The sequence below is a fragment of the Aulonocara stuartgranti genome (assembly GCF_965226115.1).
Source record: "Aulonocara stuartgranti genome assembly, chromosome: 7".
Taxonomy (NCBI): domain Eukaryota; kingdom Metazoa; phylum Chordata; class Actinopteri; order Cichliformes; family Cichlidae; genus Aulonocara; species Aulonocara stuartgranti.
In genome coordinates this window covers 42,525,538-42,544,147 of record NC_138945.1, presented here as the reverse complement: position 1 = coordinate 42,544,147, position 18,610 = coordinate 42,525,538, and the positions used below count along the sequence as shown (strand labels likewise).

At 40.7% G+C, this 18,610-nt stretch overlaps 2 protein-coding genes across 2 annotated transcripts; one reads left to right on the top strand and one right to left on the bottom strand.

Moving 5' to 3' along the window:
• Positions 1 to 8: 8 nt before the first annotated feature.
• utp4 (UTP4 small subunit processome component) lies at positions 9 to 14,454 on the bottom strand. The gene is made up of 17 exons (XM_082539518.1): positions 14,350 to 14,454; positions 12,755 to 12,919; positions 9,680 to 9,868; positions 9,486 to 9,570; positions 9,006 to 9,095; positions 8,677 to 8,888; positions 8,427 to 8,598; positions 6,571 to 6,662; positions 6,260 to 6,356; positions 5,636 to 5,700; positions 4,778 to 4,897; positions 4,223 to 4,379; positions 3,095 to 3,201; positions 2,913 to 3,008; positions 2,640 to 2,825; positions 1,297 to 1,407; positions 9 to 232 (listed from the first exon to the last, which is right to left on the bottom strand). The coding sequence occupies exons 2-17, from the start codon at positions 12,911 to 12,913 to the stop codon at positions 116 to 118; spliced, it is 2,055 nt and encodes a 684-aa protein (XP_082395644.1). The 5' UTR covers positions 12,914 to 12,919; positions 14,350 to 14,454; the 3' UTR covers positions 9 to 115.
• A 277-nt stretch (positions 14,455 to 14,731) lies between these two features.
• On the top strand, positions 14,732 to 18,505 carry chtf8 (CTF8, chromosome transmission fidelity factor 8 homolog). The gene is made up of 3 exons (XM_082539522.1): positions 14,732 to 14,861; positions 16,084 to 16,207; positions 17,092 to 18,505. Exons 1-3 carry the CDS (start codon positions 14,842 to 14,844, stop codon positions 17,356 to 17,358), a joined length of 411 nt encoding a protein of 136 aa, XP_082395648.1. The 5' UTR covers positions 14,732 to 14,841; the 3' UTR covers positions 17,359 to 18,505.
• Positions 18,506 to 18,610: the final 105 nt, after the last annotated feature.

The window sequence follows — 18,610 nt, the reverse complement described above, 5'->3', positions numbered from 1 at the left end:
AACACAGATAACAGTAAATACTTTATTTTATTTTCAAATTACATTATCAAAACTTTTTGTACAAAATGGATACTTAATACAACGAGGTAACAATCTCATCCTATCACATGTACTTTTAGGTTGCAAACTTCTTCTGGCGGACAGGTGCTGGCAGCTGAGACATGATGTCCAGGAGGGGGCGCTCCACTACCACCAGAGAGAGATCCTCCAATAGACTGACACACATGAGGTGCTGTGGGACAAAAGATCAGTAGAAGAGATGTCAGCAGAAAAGTGGTAACTAAGTGGCTTGGTGAAAGAAGCATCAAAATTCTGGATCCATGGCCAGGAAACGGCACAGAACCCACTGAGAACTTGCAGTGAATCCTCAAGAAGCTGGTGGACAAACAAAACCCACAAATTCTGACGAACTCCAAGCACTGGTTATGCAAGAACGTATAACCAGTATAATATCCACAGAGGCAGGTGTCTGCCACAGCCAACGAACCCAAGTGCTACAATCTACAACACACATTAGCAGAATGTGAGATACAAGTTGGAACGGCATAAACTGAGACACACAACCAAGTGGTTGTGATAGCGTACAGGAATATTTGTGCCGCCGTCTCCCTCTGGAAGATATCATCAGCTGTGGTTGTGAACAACAGTGCCAAGGTCCTGTGGGACTTGAAATTCCAGACAAACAAGGAACTGCTAGTTCTAAACTTCCAGGATCTTCTCTCCCTTGCACGAATCTAAAAATAAAGTGCTCTGCTATTGGACTGAGCTACAAACAATGAACTGAAAACCGTTGCTGTACATCCACCCTTACCTGACATAGTGCACCTTACAACACAAAAACATATTTTATTTTCCAGCATGTTTATAACTTTAGCCAATAGCAGGACTTTCTCTTTTCATTTGCTCTGGTTAACTTTGTGTCTTCCTCACTCACAGTGAAGAACAGTCACACTTTAGTGACACGTGGCTACAAGTGTGCGAGCTAGTATAACAGCTTCATGTGAAGGATTAATGGAAGCTGAAAGTTATTTTTTATTATTTGTAGTTTATTGTTTATTTGTTGCAACAACAATGACATTGCTCAAATGTCTCATTTGAAACAAGGTGGTTTCTTTGCTTTTTGACCACCGTGCAGCTCTGAATTATTTGTCTGACTGTGATGATGTGTATTTCACAAGGTGGGATTTCATCCTTGAAAATTACTACATGTGCGCTTATAAACATAGATGAGTGTGAAGCGGACGCTACTGTTTGAAGGAGTAAAATGAAAGATTGTAGTCACCATAAATATCCTACCTGGAAACTCTTACAGATCTTAAAGGCATGGCTTTGTCCAATCCTCTGTGACACAGGAAGGCTCTTTAATGTCATTTGATTCCAGAGCACTGCATTCAATTCTGGGAAGGGCTGCATGTAGATACAAAGACACAGAAATACACAGTGACAGAAAGAGATTAGTAAAGCCTCAAGATTCTCAAAAAATCTTTCTAAAAATATAGCCAGCTCTTGACAGAGGCGGTCGCACTTTCTCCCTCTCCCTTATCTTTCCTGCTTGGCTTCTCATGTCTTTTGTATAGTCTCGCTTATTCTAACCCTAAGAGAGTCTCCCAGACTTGTTCTCTAAAAACCTAAAGAAGAATTATGGATTTGATCAACTGGTCCCTTAACAGAATTGACACCCTCCTGGGCTTGGGAGAGCCTGATTGTCCTGCGGAGACGTTTGTTGCCAGATACTCGATGGTTGGTTGCGTCGTGTGTCTGGCGACACTCTCGATGGAGGACATTGAACAGCTGATTGGAGCTGGCTCGGACCTGGCTTATCGAAGAACATGAAGCGGCTATAGCTGTTCAAAATCCCACAAGGCTGGCCGACATGATAGACGATGGGCAGGGCTGTGAGTACTCAGACTGTGTTTGTTTTTAAACGCAATATGGATAAGATCTTGAAGAAGAACAATGGGAATTGAGAGACCTGTTGACCAGTGACTGACATTAGACCAACTGTAAAATTGGAAGCAGTTTGTTCGCACTAACCAAAACAACTACCATCTTCCTCTCATGCGACCCCCCCCTGGCGCCAGCTGGATGCTCAAGGCAAAAGCTGGCGGGAATAACAAAAATTCTCCCAAGGACTTCTCGATTAATTGTCCTAATGGATACATACAAACTAATCCAAAGATATTAGTTAATCAGTCATACAAGGGAACATCAGTGAAGAGGAGTATAAATGCAGACCACAGAATGTTCAACAAGGTCTGAAATAACTGCTGAACTGTCCATAAATCCTTGGAGAGGGTTAAAATGTTTGCTCATGACTCAGACACACACAGATGTTTAAACTGCAGTGGTGTCCATAGTAGGAAACCACAGAAACAGCTGCTGCTCTCCACAGAAGTCTGCAGTGCTTTGTAGTTTTGTGTGCTCAAAAACAACACTGCTGAATTAGTTATGATGTAGCATGAAGAGAGAGGCAAGCACAGTGGTGTTAGTCACATGATCAGGGCTGCCACTGGTTCTGGACTTCCTGTTATTAAAGCTTATCGAGACCATTGAATCATATTCAGCTTTCTCCTCCATCTCTATCACACTGACGCCTGGGCCAACTATTTTAACACAGCTATGGACATGCACACACATACCAGACTCTGATCAATGATGCAGAACATGTATGTGTCGTGCAGAATGATGTGATCCGGGTTTTTCGGGTTGAAGGTAATGTGGGTGATGGGCGTGTCCCGCTCCAGCCACAGGGAAAGCAGTCCTTGTGCCTGCAGTCTTCGACTCCACTGTGTGTACTCCTTCTGCACCAAGGAGAATTCAAAGATCTGCACACGACAGAGAACACATGCAGTTACAGGATCTGTTGGTTACTATGAGATCTGAGTAAAACTAAATCTTAAGCTGTTTCTGACCTGCTGGTCAGCATGCACAGAGATGAGATTGTTGGTCACTGGGTGGATGGCGATTGTAGTCGGACAGGAGTTGTACACAGGAACCATACAGTGGAGCTACAACAAAACAAAAATTACAATTTTACAAACTCCAATCTATCAAAAATGATTCAAGTTTGACACATCAATAAATCAGAACTCACCTTCATCTTGTGGAGGTTGTAGATGTGGATCTCACAGTCAGTGTTTGCTGTAGCCAGCCATTTACCATCATCACTGGCACAAAGGAGGTGCACTGGCTGTCTGGAACCTTGATATCCAACACACATACATACACACACCAGTTATGCAAGATGTTATCAAACAGTTACAACTGCACAGTATAGCTGCATGTAGCATTGGCAGGGAATGGCCTTCGTGCATTAGGATTTGTTTACATGTGACCACACTGGCAATTTGCATCATGGAGCAGAAGCAGTGAGGATCTCTGGCAAGAAGCCTGAGGAGAGTTAAGCAAGAGTTGAGTCTACTGCTACAATCTACAAAGAGGAAACAATAACTTGACAGAAAGAGCTGCATCAGGTCGGGAATGCCTACTGGTTACCATTTAAGTCCGGCTTTGATCTGTCCCTGTAAATATCGGGCTTTACAGAACCGTCCCTAGACATTTGAGGGAGAACGTTTAGTGCAATCATTTCTTTATATTTTCCTTCCAAGGGGCCAGACCTTCTTGTACCGTAATCTTATTACAAGAAGCTATGATGAACCCAAATTTGATATTTTTGATGCGTCATAAATATGTATAAAGGAGGTCAGAACAGCGAGTTTACAGGCATCTGTAAAACATGGTGGAACGTCTTGCTTGGCTTAGGATTATTTTTGAACCAGAAGTATTGTTAAAATTATTGCAATTGTAATTAAATGAACACACAATCACTGTCAGCTTTTTGATCACCATGCAATATCATCTGGACAGTGGTTTCATTTATCAGCATGACAAAGATCCCAAACAGTCTCCCAGCGCAGTAAAACTATACCTGGATAGAAAAGTGGAAAAAAAATGCACACAATGGTGTGCGTGTGTGTGTGTTGGACTCTGGACTCACTAACAGGCTCCGAGGAGCATGGAGTCTAGGAGCCAGCTTCAAGTTCCAAAAACGCATTCACTCGAATGCATTTTTGGAACTTTAGCCTTGGTGAGATCACTCAGGCCTGGGCATTAATTTGCTTCAAAATATGATGCATGTACACAATATATTGTGTTTAAGGTACTGTCTTGTCTTTCCGTTTGGTTTGGCTTCTGTGGGTTGTGCTCCTGGCTTTCCACTCACCGGTCTTATGTTTAAGGGTATGAAGATATCTGCACTCCTGTTGACTGACAGCAACAACAATAACTGAAGATTGGCAGGAGGAAGCAAAGAGTTTGGAGGAGTCAGAGGAGAAGCAGAGCTGGTGGACCGAGCGAAGCTCTTTAGGCAGCTTGGACACCTGGAGAGATGAAGACACAGAGACCATCACACTTTGTTATATTTAGTCAAAGGCATCATTTTACTCTTGTGATTATTTGAGCAGCTTTACATGTAAAAACTTTTGTTGGATGGTAAATTGACACATCCAGTGAACCTGCGGTCTACACCCCGGTAGCTTGTCAAGGGGGGTAAATGTTAGTTTTAGCCACTCTGTGGTGCATTGAGAGAAGAGCTGTGCACTGTTTGCACTCACAGTTCTTGACAAGAGGGACATCCCACACAGTACTTAAGACACATACATTGCTGAAGTTACTTTACACCTTTAGAAAAACAAAAGAAAACAAAAACTCCTGCTATGATTTAAAGTTGTGTTATTTAAGTGCAATGTCACAGGCATGCTCGTGCTAAGGTACCCACCTTGTTAATGCTGATGGTGTTGTTATACTGTATTCTGTAGAGACGAACACTGGAGACAGTGGAATATGCCAACCAGCCTCCACATGCAGACAAAGCACTACAGCAGATGTGATCCTCTCCCTGCAGGAAGCGACACACAAAGTATGGATACATCAAGCACACTAGCGCCTAAAGCTAATTCTTCAAGGGTCATTGTTAAGTGTCTTGTTCAATCTGACTGAAAGGAAACAGAAAGGCCACACTAACACACTAGGGACATCATTTCCCTGCAATTAAATTAAATGTATTTTATTAGAAGACAATGTAATTATATTTAAAGCTGGTCACATTAGAATTAGAAGGTCAAAGTCTGTTTTTTTAATTTTATTTATGTATTTATTTAACACACTATAAAGACATAATACAATTGCAGTGCACCCCCAATTTTGTTGCACATGTACAATTACAATAAAGGACGTTTCTATTATTAGGATGTTTTGCTGGACTCTTACCATGTGTGCAATCATGCTGCTGTAGTTTTAGCAAATGTCCTATAAAGTTATTTTGTGAATCACAGGACGTACACAAGAAAACTTCACTGTAAAAACACTTTTCGCACATATAAGGGCGTTAAACACACAAACAAGACAGATTATATATTTTAGTGTTTATGTCAACTAAACACTGATAAGTTACCAGATTTCATGATTGTAGAGAATTGTTTTTTCCTGTACACTTTCTAAAAATGTGACATTCCTTGTGAACAGAAAGGCCTTGACGCCACAGCTCGAAAGGAAGCAGCCAACTTTTAGAGCGTTGCAGCAAACCAAATGTTGCTCTGAAAGAAACTACGGATACATCGAAAATATTAACACATACCTTCCTCTTCAGCTCGATCAGCTTCTCTGGTTTCCTCTTCACAGGTAGACGGTCACCAGGTTTTCCTGTGTGTACATAACAGAATTATTACACTTTAGCTTTTCCACCAGTACCTACTCGGCACAACTCAATTAAACTCCACTCGGTTTCTGCCACATCTATTACAACTGAGCACCACCTAATGCATGTGGGATTGTTACAGCAGTGCAGCCAAAAGTCCTGTGACGCAGTATGTGACACAAACACAGCACAGCGATGGAGGTCGTCAAGGCGATGGTACACCTGCTGTCATTATTATTATTATTATTATTTACTCATCAAGGATTCTCATTACTGGACTGTAATTCATGCAAAGCTGCTGTAGTATTCAAGAATAAACTGTGGAACTGGAAATAATCATTTGTTTTATTTGTCCCTTCAAGGGCAATTTTCATTGTTAGCAAATCAGTGAAGGTGCCGAGTGCACAGTTAGCACGATGAACAAAGCTGAAGCAGACACAATAAGGGGATTATTCTCAATAGCAGTAGAATTTTTTTGTTTCATTGTTGATTAACTACGTAGATCAAAGAGCTCCTTACATTTTCTTATAGTTAAATGTTTCTCTATTCAAGTGTGTTGCTCACCATGTCCTTCACTTTCTCCAAGTTTCCACAGCTCTAAGCGATCAGGGAACTGGAAGAGAAGGAGTCCAGCTTTCTTTGCACAGCCAACCAGGCTCCTCTACAAGAAGACAGAAAAAAAGGTCACTGCACATTGTAACAGGAACAGTCATGGACAACATTGTTTTAATAAATGGTATTAAACATTATTAAAGTGCTTCAGAATAATTTGTTAACAGGCTAATCCATGAAATACAGATAGAATAACAGGTTAGTTCAATTTTAAAGACGCCACTTTAGCTGAATTGACTTGTTCGACGTTTTCTTCTACTCACATGTGGAAAAGCTATTTTGCGCAGTGCTGACTCTTGAGTGTTCTTCTCCACCTTATCCAGCAATGGGCGCACCACCAACTGGGTGTCCATACCTGAAGGAAAATATCGAAACTTTACATCTAAACTTTAAATCCCTGGGTTGCTTCTTTAGCCACTTTGATTTAATGCGCTGATTTGCATGATCCCAAATGTTTTTTCCTTTTGTCACCTTAACTTTTTACAAACACACATCATGAGACCAGCATGACTGAATTTGAATGTAAAACTAACGGCAGCAACAGCAACTTGACTTTTAAAAGACAGGCCCTCTCTATACCCAGCTCTATTATCCATCTGGACACTAACATAACCACAAACAGACCACTAATAGGGACATGACATTGTGTTCAATAAGACTTCTATACAAGCCACCTTCTTTGTGCAACCAGGGTTGTTGCCTGTACTGGCCATTAGAATGAGCACAGATTTGAAGCACAGAAGCGAGCCATCCTTTATTTTCCACATTTTCCAGCCTTCGTTTCTCACATGTACCAAACAGCAGAAAATAGTCTGCTCCAGATGCTTCTGGACAAGTGGAAATACTCAGTGTTATTTAGGTGAGGTTGCTGCCTTGAGAGGATGCACTGGAGGCAACACTGGTGATGCCCTCTTTGTAGAGGTAAATGCAGTTACCTACACTTTGCACATCAGGCAATCTGACATCACAGACTTTGTCCTGGGGAGGTGGCAGGTTAACACAGTGTTGAATACTTGCATTCCTACATTCATCTCTAGATCAGTGATTTTCAGAGTGAGCCGGGGCCCCCTGGTGGCCACAAAGATACTACTGCAGAAGGGCCGCAGAAATAACAGAAATTCAGCTTGAAATTACTCTGTGTACAGCTACATATTCATATAAATGTATTTTTTTTTTATATAAAAAGCAAATTAAAACATATAATTTGAGATGGTTAGTTTGTGATATTATTCATTACGTTGACCTGAATTTACTGCTTTTGTATTTAGGTTTGTGTCTAAGTGGCAGGTGAGTCTCACTTTGTCTTTAACACTTTGCGTATGACTGGGTAACATTCACAAGGACATAACTCTCCCTCATCTTTTGATTAGAGTGAAGATTTAAGCTTGGGTGGGCTCTATGGGAGTTTCTTGTTTTTAAGTAGGCCACAGCACTCTTGAATTTGGGAATGGGTGCTCTAGAGAGCAGGTCACAGGAAACTTCAAGGCTGAAATATTGGCTAAAAAACCCAAAAAAAGACATGTTAAAATATGCTGCAAATACTAACTTCTATGTTTGCTTGAGGTGAGGAGGATGACATTTTATTAAGACGCTTTGTCCCTTTCCTTCTCATTCATTTATTGGGGAGCCCGTCTCCAATGATTAAACAGCATGAACCTTCATGCTGGCACACATTTAAATGTCTCTACGGCACACGAACACCTCTGACGTCTGTCCCTGTGCCTTTGGTGTACTACATATGAGCTCACGTGATTACTCCTATGTATTTTTAAAAGATAAATTTATGTGAATGCATCACTTTGTTTGAAATTACACATTAATCTCTAAATTTGAGCATAATATCATTTTTTCCTATTAAATGACCTAAAAATTACTGACTGTACCTTTAATCTAATAAGGCAGCTCTACTCCTTTGGAAGATCAAAAAACTAGTTCAGTTACAGCTTCACCTACAAAGCTCATCTTTCGCTACCAGCCATCATGTCAATAGCAACATTAAAAGAACACTTAGAAAACATCTTTACTGACAGAATCGTGGACTCATCGCCTGTATAAACTTTGAAACATCAACAATAACCGATTACATATAGAAACTTCCAAAAGCAGATTTAACACTTACCTCCAGAAACCACTGCGGTGTCTGTGTGAGCAAGTGCACTCACATCATGGGAGTGGTTTCGAAACGTCCTGGTCCGGACCCACTCTTTATCATGCTGGTCCACGGTTGAGGAGATGAACTGGAACTGGATGACAGTGCCCTCGGATGTTCCAGCTATGACACTGCTCTCATCCTGTGAAGCATTTATAACCAGTGACTTTACAGGTGTGTGCACCCATAGCTAGCTGCAGCAGTGAGTGTATCATCTCACCTTTGAAACGGACAGAACCAGAACATCCCACTTGGTGACCAGGTAAGTTCTAACCAGAGTTCCTGTGAGTCCGTTCCAGATCTGGACCTTTCCTGCAGAATCACCACTGATGATGGTGTGGTCGGACAGATAACCAACACTCCAAACAACCACTTCTTTATTCTTTGATGCTCCCATAGCCCTGTCCACCAGCAGTCTGCGTGTAGCATGCCCTGCAGTCACAAACACAATCACATCAGTAAAGAACACACATCTCTTCTCATGCTCCATTTCAGTTTTAACTGATTGTATTTCTGCTAATTGTGCAAAGCAGCTCAAGGAGAAAATACCCGTCTCTGCATCAAAGATTTTGATCATGTCAGTCATTCCAGCAGCAATCTGTGCACTCGATGGATGCCAGCACAAAGATATGATGCGTCCTAAAGAGGTCAAATACAACTGAATCAGGCGGGTTCACAAACACAAATATTTGTTTAAGACAGTTTTGTCATCCAGTGGTTAATAACACAAATGATCTCATCTTCTCATTAGTATAGGTGCTGTCTCTGTCTCTCCAGAGCGCAGACTCCAAGTTGGAGTCAGAAAAAACTCGATGCACCATTTGTGGTACAAATTTGTATTATGCAAAAGCACAGCCTGACACCATTTTAAGTTCAGTTGATCTGTTTTCAATACAACACACAGACGACAATCGCAGCTGCAGTAATATTAGCTGTTCTACTGTTCACTGTCTAACGTTTGTAGCCATTTTAAAGACAGAAATGTAGACTCTTTAAAGAAAAGACCTGTGAACTAGTTTGTCGTCTTACCTTTATGTCTGTTGAGGTTTCTTTGAAACTGGATCCTCTCCTCCAATATTGCAAATATCTTTACAGTCCCGTCCTCACAACCAACCTGACCCAGAAAACATTTCTTGTGATTAATGTATCAACAAGACTTCCTGATGAGTCTGACACAGGAAATATCTGAAGTGTAAAATAACATCCAGAAGGTTTACACTCACTGCCAGCTGTGTTCCCTGGCTGTTGCTACTGATGGTCCAGATTGGTCCTCCATATGCATCTACAGTATACTGGGGCCTCAGGTTCTCCAGGTCATACTCTATGATCTCTCCATTCAAACCAGCACTGAACAGTCGATGGCCCACCCAACACAGAGCCTCAGTAGCTCGGCCATCCTGTCCTGGGATCACCTGAGAAAATTAAAACCAGTGTGGAGGTTAGGTTCATTTGGTCTGCAGCCGTGAATCATCTACCTTCCTTCTGCCATTACAGAAACAACAGACACAACACAAAAGCAAAGTACAAAATACCCAAACCAAAAATTTATAATAATTTTAGCATCATATTATTACCCTCAAGACCACTTTTACAAAACTCCATTATGCGATTGAGGGGTTTGAAAAAATGTAGAAAAATGCAAACCCTGAGCTTTGGCACCTGACACATCTCGCACTCACAGCAGTGATCATCATGCCTGTGGCTACATTTAACCACTTTCATTGGCTTTTAGCAATAAAAAAAAAAAGAAAGAAATTTGGACAGTAACCAGAAGCCTTGGTCTTGAACATCCACCCATCATCCACACTTCAAACGGTGAGGTGGATGTGTCTCTTTGTGCAGTTCGAGTGTCTGGCTAGGCTCTTTAACATGGTTACTGGGGGTGAGGGGGTTCCCATGCCTGCCACTCTCCACTTGTCGTGGGAGCTTCCTGACATCTTCTCTCTCACACACTAACACACAGCAGAATTGTATTTTTGTTTATCTCCTTTTATTTTTTAAGGTGCTATGTGCATTTTTAGATCTATTTGGTACAGATGCAGGAGTTGGAGACCCAGTGTCTCTGTTGGCTTCATCCTTGACTCCTTCAATAATGAGGGAAATTACTGCACAAAACAACAACACTATGGTTTAAGAGTGTGACAAAAAGTGATACAGAGCAGTGAAGGGTTCCCTACAATTAAGCTTCCAGCCATTATCAAAACTACACTATACTGCTGAAGTAATCACTTATCTGCCTTCACGCGCATTTGAATTTGATGGACGTCTCATTCTTAATCCATAGGGTTCGATATGATGCCAGCCCACCCTTTGCAGCTGTGACAGCATCATCCTCCCTGGGAAGGCTTTCCACAGGTTAGGAGTGTGTTTATGGAAATGTTTCATCATTCTTCCATAAACACATTTATGCGTCCAGACACTAATGTTGGATGAGGAGGTCTGGCTCAGTCTCCGCTCCAATTCAAATTCAAATTCAAATTTTATTTGTCACGTACACAGTCATACACAGTACGATATGTAGTGAAATGCTTGGACAACTGCTCGTGACCTAAAGAGAACAAAAAAGGAAACGGCTATGAATAAGATAGGAAATAAATATGAAAAATTAAAAAGGGTAAATTTAACTAGGAAGGAATAAAATATAAATTAAGGTTAAAAATGAAATAACTGTACAACACAAATTAGAATGAAGGGTAAATTTAACTGGGAAGAATAAGATAAAATATATAAATTAAAGTTGAAAATAAAATAACTGTACAACAAAATACACAGTATAGAACTATATATGAATGTATGAAGAAATCTAAATATAAATAAATATATACACAATAACAGCAGCTGTACAAGTATTAACCGGAAATGAAGAATATAGTGACCAGTGTTGTGCAAAACCAAAGTCCAGAAAGTCCAGTGTGTGTGTAAGAACTGTATGTGTGGGTCAGTACTGTGTGGTGGTGTGATTGAGAGACCGTATCGCCTGCGGGAAGAAGCTCCTCCTCAGTCTCTCTGTGTTGGTCTTCAGGGAGCGGAATCGCTTTCCTGACCTCAACAGAGAGAACAGTCTGTTGTTGGGATGGCTGAGGTCCTTCACGATCTTCCTGGCCTTGGTCCAGCACCGCCTGCTGTAGATTGAGTGCAGGTCAGGGAGCTCGGAGCGGATGGTGCGCTCAGCTGACCGCACAACCCTCTGTAGAGCTCGTCTGTCCTGCATGGTGCTGTTCCCGAACCAGGTTAAGATGTTTCCCGCCAGGATGCTCTCTATGGTGCACGAGTAAAAGTTCCTGAGCACCTTGGAGGGCAGTTGGAAGTCTCTCAAGCGTCTGAGGTGGTAGAGACGCTGTCGGGCCTTTGTCACCCCCATCCCAAAGATGTTCTGTTGGGTTGAGATTAGGACTCTGTGCAGGTCAGTCAAGTTCTTCCACGCCAAACTGTTCATGTCTATATGGACTTTGTTTTGTGCACTGGTGTGCAGTCATGTTGGAACAGGAAGGGACCATCCCCAAACTGTTCCCACAAAGTTGGGAGCATGAAATTGCCAAAAATGTGTGAGCATGCTGAAGGGTTTAGGGTTTCTTTCACTGGAACTATGGGACCAAGCCCAACCCCTGAAAAACAACCCCACACCACCAAACGTAACACTTGGCACAACACAATCATACAAGTACTCTTCTCCTAGCAACCTCCAAACCCAGACTCATCCATTGGATTGCCAGATGGAAAAACGCTCCATTACTCAAGAAAACATGTTTCCACTACTCTAGGAACCAGTGGTGGCGTGCTTACACCACCTGTATGTGACGCTTGGTGATGTAAGGGTTGGATGCAGTTGCTTGGTCGTGGAAACACATTCTATGAATCTCTCTATGCATTGTTCTGGAGGCCATATGAAGTTTAGAGGTCTGTAACAAATGAACCTGCAGAAAGTTGGAGACTTCTGCAGACTATGCACCTCAGCACCTGATCTCACTCTGTGATTTTACACATCGTACCATTTTATGGCTGAGTTCCTGTTTACAGTACTACTAACAGTGGACTGTGGAATGGTTAGTAGAGAGGTCATTTCACAACTGAGCTTGTTGCACTGGTGGCATCTTCTCACAGTACAATGCTGGAGTTCACTGAGCTTTTGAAATTGATCCATTCTTTCACAAATGATTGTAGAAGCAGTCTGCATACCTAGCTGCTTGATTTTATATACTTGTAGCCAACTCGGGTGTTCCAATGGATGATTTGGATGTGTGAATGAATACTTAGTGCATTTAAACCATGCAGTAATGTCATCTATCTGATGGCATTACCTTTTCTTGGAAGAAATTGTCATTGAAGTTGAAGATTTCTACTGCGCCATCAGCCCGGGCCACAGCCAGCCGCTCAGTTTGACTGTTGAACGCCATGGTCCGGATAGCACTCGGCATGTAGTCGAAGAAGCGGACTCGGTGTACTTTAAACTCGCCCATTATTGACTAGAAAACAGGAAAAAAGGTAGTCTCATTTCAGTGACAGCTGGGCAAAAGAAGCAAAACAATACTCATAAAACAACCTTTAATGGCATTTTGAAGTTCACTGAAGGTTTTTCTTAGTAAGAAATTGACAATTCCAAAAAGCCCAAATTATTTTTTGAAAACACTTACTGCCGATCTGAAAATGTACCTAGAATACATAAAGACGTTTCTTACAATTTGCAGTTTTATCATATAAAACGCTTCGTCCTTTTCCACGAGCAGTCACCTCTGCCTGCCAGTATATCACAAAGTTTGACAAGATTAAGACCTTGTATCAAAGCAATAAAATGAAAAGTTCGCCATCTCCAGTTCATAAAATATACAGAAATGAGCAGTCTTTTCACTGTAATGGAGATTAAAAAAAAATCATCCAAAAGTTCAGGAAAAAAACCCAGATAGATACAAATGATAAAATTTTTTGTACATGATTAAGTGAAATAACTATTTGATGCCTTGAAGCCCAGTCAAAATTCTGGCTCCCACAGACTGGCTATGCCCCCTTGTGGCACATCTCAACATGAGTTTTGTCTCATCTATGGTGATGGCACACCATAGATGAGACAAAACAGCTGTCAGATGAGCTCTGATGAGATACAAGACCATCAGAAAGGAGCTTTGTGAGAGGGTGACAACTTCCGGTGAATCGGGATCCTGCTATGTGGAGTTGTTTACAATACATCTGCTCCCTACACCATCTTGCTGCGGACCCTAACTCGGGGAATGTTGAATGCCCAGTCCAGATACCTCGAACTCCGGAGTTAGCGCGTTCAAGAAAAAGCGAGGGAGGAAAAACAGGCTTTTGCATCAACACCACATATGAGTGGACGGAGTGAGGCCTAGGGTCTTTTCCGGAGCACTTCAGAGTTTGTATGGGCAGTGTGTGTGTGTGTGTGTGTGTGTGTGTACGGCGTCCATTTCTGTGTCTCCATGTTGGGTGAGTGTTTATATATGCGTGCATGAGGGTGGGAATGTATGTTTGTGTCTGTGTGTGCTTGTTTGTCTGTGTGTCAAAACGCGTCTTAGACTCCCTCTTTCTCTTATAAGATCTCAGCCCCCCAGGTGTGGGGGAGCCTGAGGTGTTCTACTTTGTTCGTTACAACGGGCTGACATGTGGATAAACATAACCAGTTAATGTGAACTGTAACACCGGTCTGCCACCTGAGGTACATAATGAGTAAACGAGTTAAAAATCTCTCACACGCTGCGCTGAATATATTAATCAAACAAATATCACAAAATTCACACATCTAGGTAAAAAAAAAAAGTGCTCGCTCTGTGTGCTAATATAACTGCGACAACCTACTCGTTAGCAAAGTGTAACACCTTACAGCTCATTACAAACACGTCGTGTAATTCAGTTGCATTAATTATTAATGTAAAACATAAGTTACCAACTGTGCCTCTTCGCTGTCGCCAGACTATCTTGAACACCAACTGAGACACGCCAGGACCCACGTTGTTACCCTTTGAACCGGTAGTGGATTCATGGACATACGTCATCACGTCGACAGTACGGACAACGGCTTGGATAAAATGTAGTGGATAGTAGTTGCATATGGATTTATTGGAATGGTTCATTCAACTGCTCCAAGTATCAGGGAGTTGGTAATTGGTGCATGGATTCTTTGTGGAATGGGAATCTCCCATCGTGTGCTGTAGATTACATCCCAGAGTCTTGTTACTTCAGTTCAGTAGGTGGCGGTAATACACCTGGTTGTTGATGTCAAGCGCCGAAGAAGACGACGAAGAAGAAACGCTCCCAGTGGGCGGGAAATACTGTCGGAATACGAACTGAGTGAAGAGTGCTGGTTTGTTACTGCAGCTGAAGCGCTACATCGGTAGCAAATTAGTTAGTGTTATTGCCAATCGTTATTGACGGGAGGATGGTTCAAATAATGATCAGGTAAAACTGATGAGCGAACTTTATCTTTCCATTACTTAGTGCCAAATATATGTTTATGGGGGAAATACTCAAGGCAAGTTCACGCTAATGATCGGAACAACTATAGTGTCATTAGCCACATTTTAAGAGGAGAGTAGAATTGATACTTAAATTTAAAGCGGGATTTATGGTCCAGCAACACTTCTGACAAAGACTAGACCATTGAAAGGCTTAATGTTTGGTTTGTTAAAAGTAAGAAAAGGCTCATTTCATATTTATATCCTGCTCATATCCGGTACATAGCTTGTACTCACTACAGCCTGTACATACTTATAGTTATAGAATATTCACAACATACTTCATACCGTGTACATTATAACATACCATAATAGACCCATTTCTTTAATATACTTACATATCTATACTATTGCTAATATATATTGTAATATATCTATATCACTAAAGCACTTCTGGATGGATGCAAACTGCATTTCGTTGCCCTGTACCTGTGACATGTGCAATGACAATAAAGTTGAATTCTATTCTATTCTATTCTATTCTTAAAAACTCAGGACCTGGGTATTCAAGCTCTAGTAAATCCTCCTGTGGTTTTGCCATGATGCTGACAGAGAGGGAGAGAAATGTTAGACATCCCTGTGTAGGCTTGGACAGGTGCATTCATCAGAGGATGAGATGGTTTTTTTTTTTTCATTTTAACAAATTTAGGTTTTTTGAAATTTATATCATTATACAGTATTGCTATCACATTATACATGCGGAGATAAAATACTTGTTTTAGCTCAATAAGTTTGTAGGAGAATGAGGGAAGTCAAGGTTTAAGTCTAAAGTTGAATCTGTTTCGTACATGTGAGTGGTGTGTGCCTGAGCTAACAGTGTGAATATTTATATTTTTTCTTTTTAGAATATATTGACACTTGAATGTTTGTTTTTTTTTACAATTAAGTTTTTAGGGGTACCTTTTTATTATAGAAAATTATAACTGTAAAATGTATTGAAATCTTTCACCACAAGGTGGCAGGATTTTATCAGAAAGTTTTGCTTAATTGTCCAGCATTGCCATTATTAAACGCAACTTTGAAAGGATGTTGTATTGCTCTTGAAATATAACTTTTAATCTGATGTTTTTTTATGTTAATTAAAAACATATGCTCTTTTATCTACCGAATTAAACAGGCTGAGTATGACTGCTTTATAGGCTGTTGATATGCATCTGCTCTTGTAGAGGCAGCCCGGATGGCAGCAGTCCCCCCGAGTGGCTGGTGGTGGAATTACAGGGGGAGATGGTGTCTAGACACAACTCTGGTCTGGCAGGAAATGTGATGGGAGATCTACTGTATACCAAAGAGGTACACAACATGCTGAAAAACACAGTATAGCCCCCCAAAAAAGATCATTTATGTATTTACTAAAATCCAGCATCATTTCCCTCAAAAATAATAGCAGTGTTTATAAATCAATTAAAATTAAGTTTATACGAGAATAGCACAATCTCACACAGAAGAAAGTACTTTAGGTAGTAATAAAGCAAGTTTATTTATGAAATGGGACAGTATTGGTACAAAATACAGACTGACATGAAAAGCTCTGTTTTCTGAATTTTTTCATTTTCAGTTTTGTTTTGAGTTGTCATTGTGTCACCCAAATGCAAGTTTTGGATAATACAAAGATTAATTAAAGAAATGCAAATAGTTTACAGGCTTCCAAACTTAGCTAACAATGTTAACAGAATGTGAAGAAACAGCTGCTATGTTATGTCGAAAACATCTGTGTACTTTGATTAATTTAATTCAGTTTCAAAATGCAGTCACATCAGTGCAAAAATGGCTGGTGAGAGAAAATGAGATGCTTAGGAATTTTCCATTCCCAGCATAAACACCATGGTCATACCAGCCACACAGACTCGTGAAGTCAGCATACTTGATGATAATATCAACATGTACAACTGAAGTAACAACAATGTTCGCTTCCACTTGTCTCAGTTGGGCTGTGCCTGTGGCTGCACAAGACTGCCATCAACTTGGCACTTAAGCGTCTGTTTGATACCCCTTTTTAGGGCTAAGACAGCAGACTTCCAAAAATGAACCCATGAGTCCTATTGTGTCAATAAATAACCAAATCATCAGATCAAAGAAAAAGTGGTACTTAAGTTGTTCTTGTAAATGGTCATCGTGTTGGGGGAAAGCTGAGAATCCACTGCCACTGTATTATTATTTTGTTTCCCATCCACCAGGGGGTGCCAGTGCTGATTGTAGGACATCACATTATCTACGGGAAGCAGGTCAAACTGGAGAAACCCTTTGCTGTTCTCACCAAGCACTCGGGCCATTCACAGGGCAGTCACAGCAGTAACAACGATGAAATAACACAGGAAGCAATGGAAACAGACCAACAAGGCTCTGCTTCCACATCTTATTCTGTGTCCGCACTCATTAAAACAAAACTGATTTTTAAGATCCGCCCCAAACCTATCATCACTAATGTACCCAAGAAGGTGTAGCAGGACTACATTTCATTGCTGGGACAGAGTCCCTGTCTGACTTGTCTTATTCTAAGAAGTATTTATACTGTGATGGTTTCTGATCTGAATGTTGTTGAAGGCAGCTTTTGGAAAGCAAAATAAGACATCAATGGGTTTGTCACTACCTGACTTTCTGTCCAAATTTAAAGAAAAACTGCAAATGAAAATTGTCATTTCCTTTTAATCATAGGAAAGACTGTATATGCTGGGCGGACTGATGGACAGGTGAAGCGTGTCTGAAGGCAAAAATTATATTTGTCATATATAATAACTGATGCACTCAACCTCAACCTTCGTGCCTCGCAGCAAGAAGGTTTTCTCTTCCTCCCACAGGATGAAGGCCTGCAGTTAGTGGGTCTTATCCTGTCTGTATTTCCTTTCCTGGGTGTCCCGTGCCTGTTGCGCCTGTGGTAGCTGGGATAGGCTCTAAACCTGTGACCCTGATAAGGACAAGTGAAAGAGATGTTTGTAACAGCAGTTTTTGTGTGCAGTCATGAATATATATTATAAAGAAATACTGGTGCAGACAAAGTTTTTTAGGGGCTTTGAACCAGAAATTAGACATACTTTCACTTACACTTTCTGTTTTACTTTTATTTTTGGTAAAATAGATTTAATTAAAATGGATTCATCGAGATAAAAATCAGATGATGCTAATTGTTTTGTAGTTTTAGTTCACCTTAACACTCTGGAGGGGAAGGGCACTGCAAATCAATACACATTTATTCGGAGTAACACATTTTGATCATTCCAGAGATTTGGGAACTCTGCCAGTGCACACTGAATTTGTTCTAGCATCACATAGTAGCCCAGAGTCTGAGAGCATTTTGAATTGGACTTTAAAAAAATAAAAAAATAAGCACTCACACACTCTCTCACAGATGCAGTGGATTTGGGTTCAGTATCTTCCCCAAAGATACATGCACACTGTGAGTCACTGAGCTATCTTCTCATCCCTTCTGTGTTTCTTTACTGTCTTTGGATTGATGCAGCAGTTGTATTATAATAAACTGAAGTGTAGATGATGAAATTGAATGATGTTAAAACTGAATAAATGTGATGTTTGAAACAAATACAGTTAAAAATAAAGATTTATGGGCAGTTTAAGAATATGTACATGAATAAATTCAATATGTAATACTGTAATTGTCTAATGTGTTTTTGTTTTATCTGAATATTCCGTTCAGTTTGATTTATATAGCATCACAACAACAGTTGCCTCAAGGTGCTT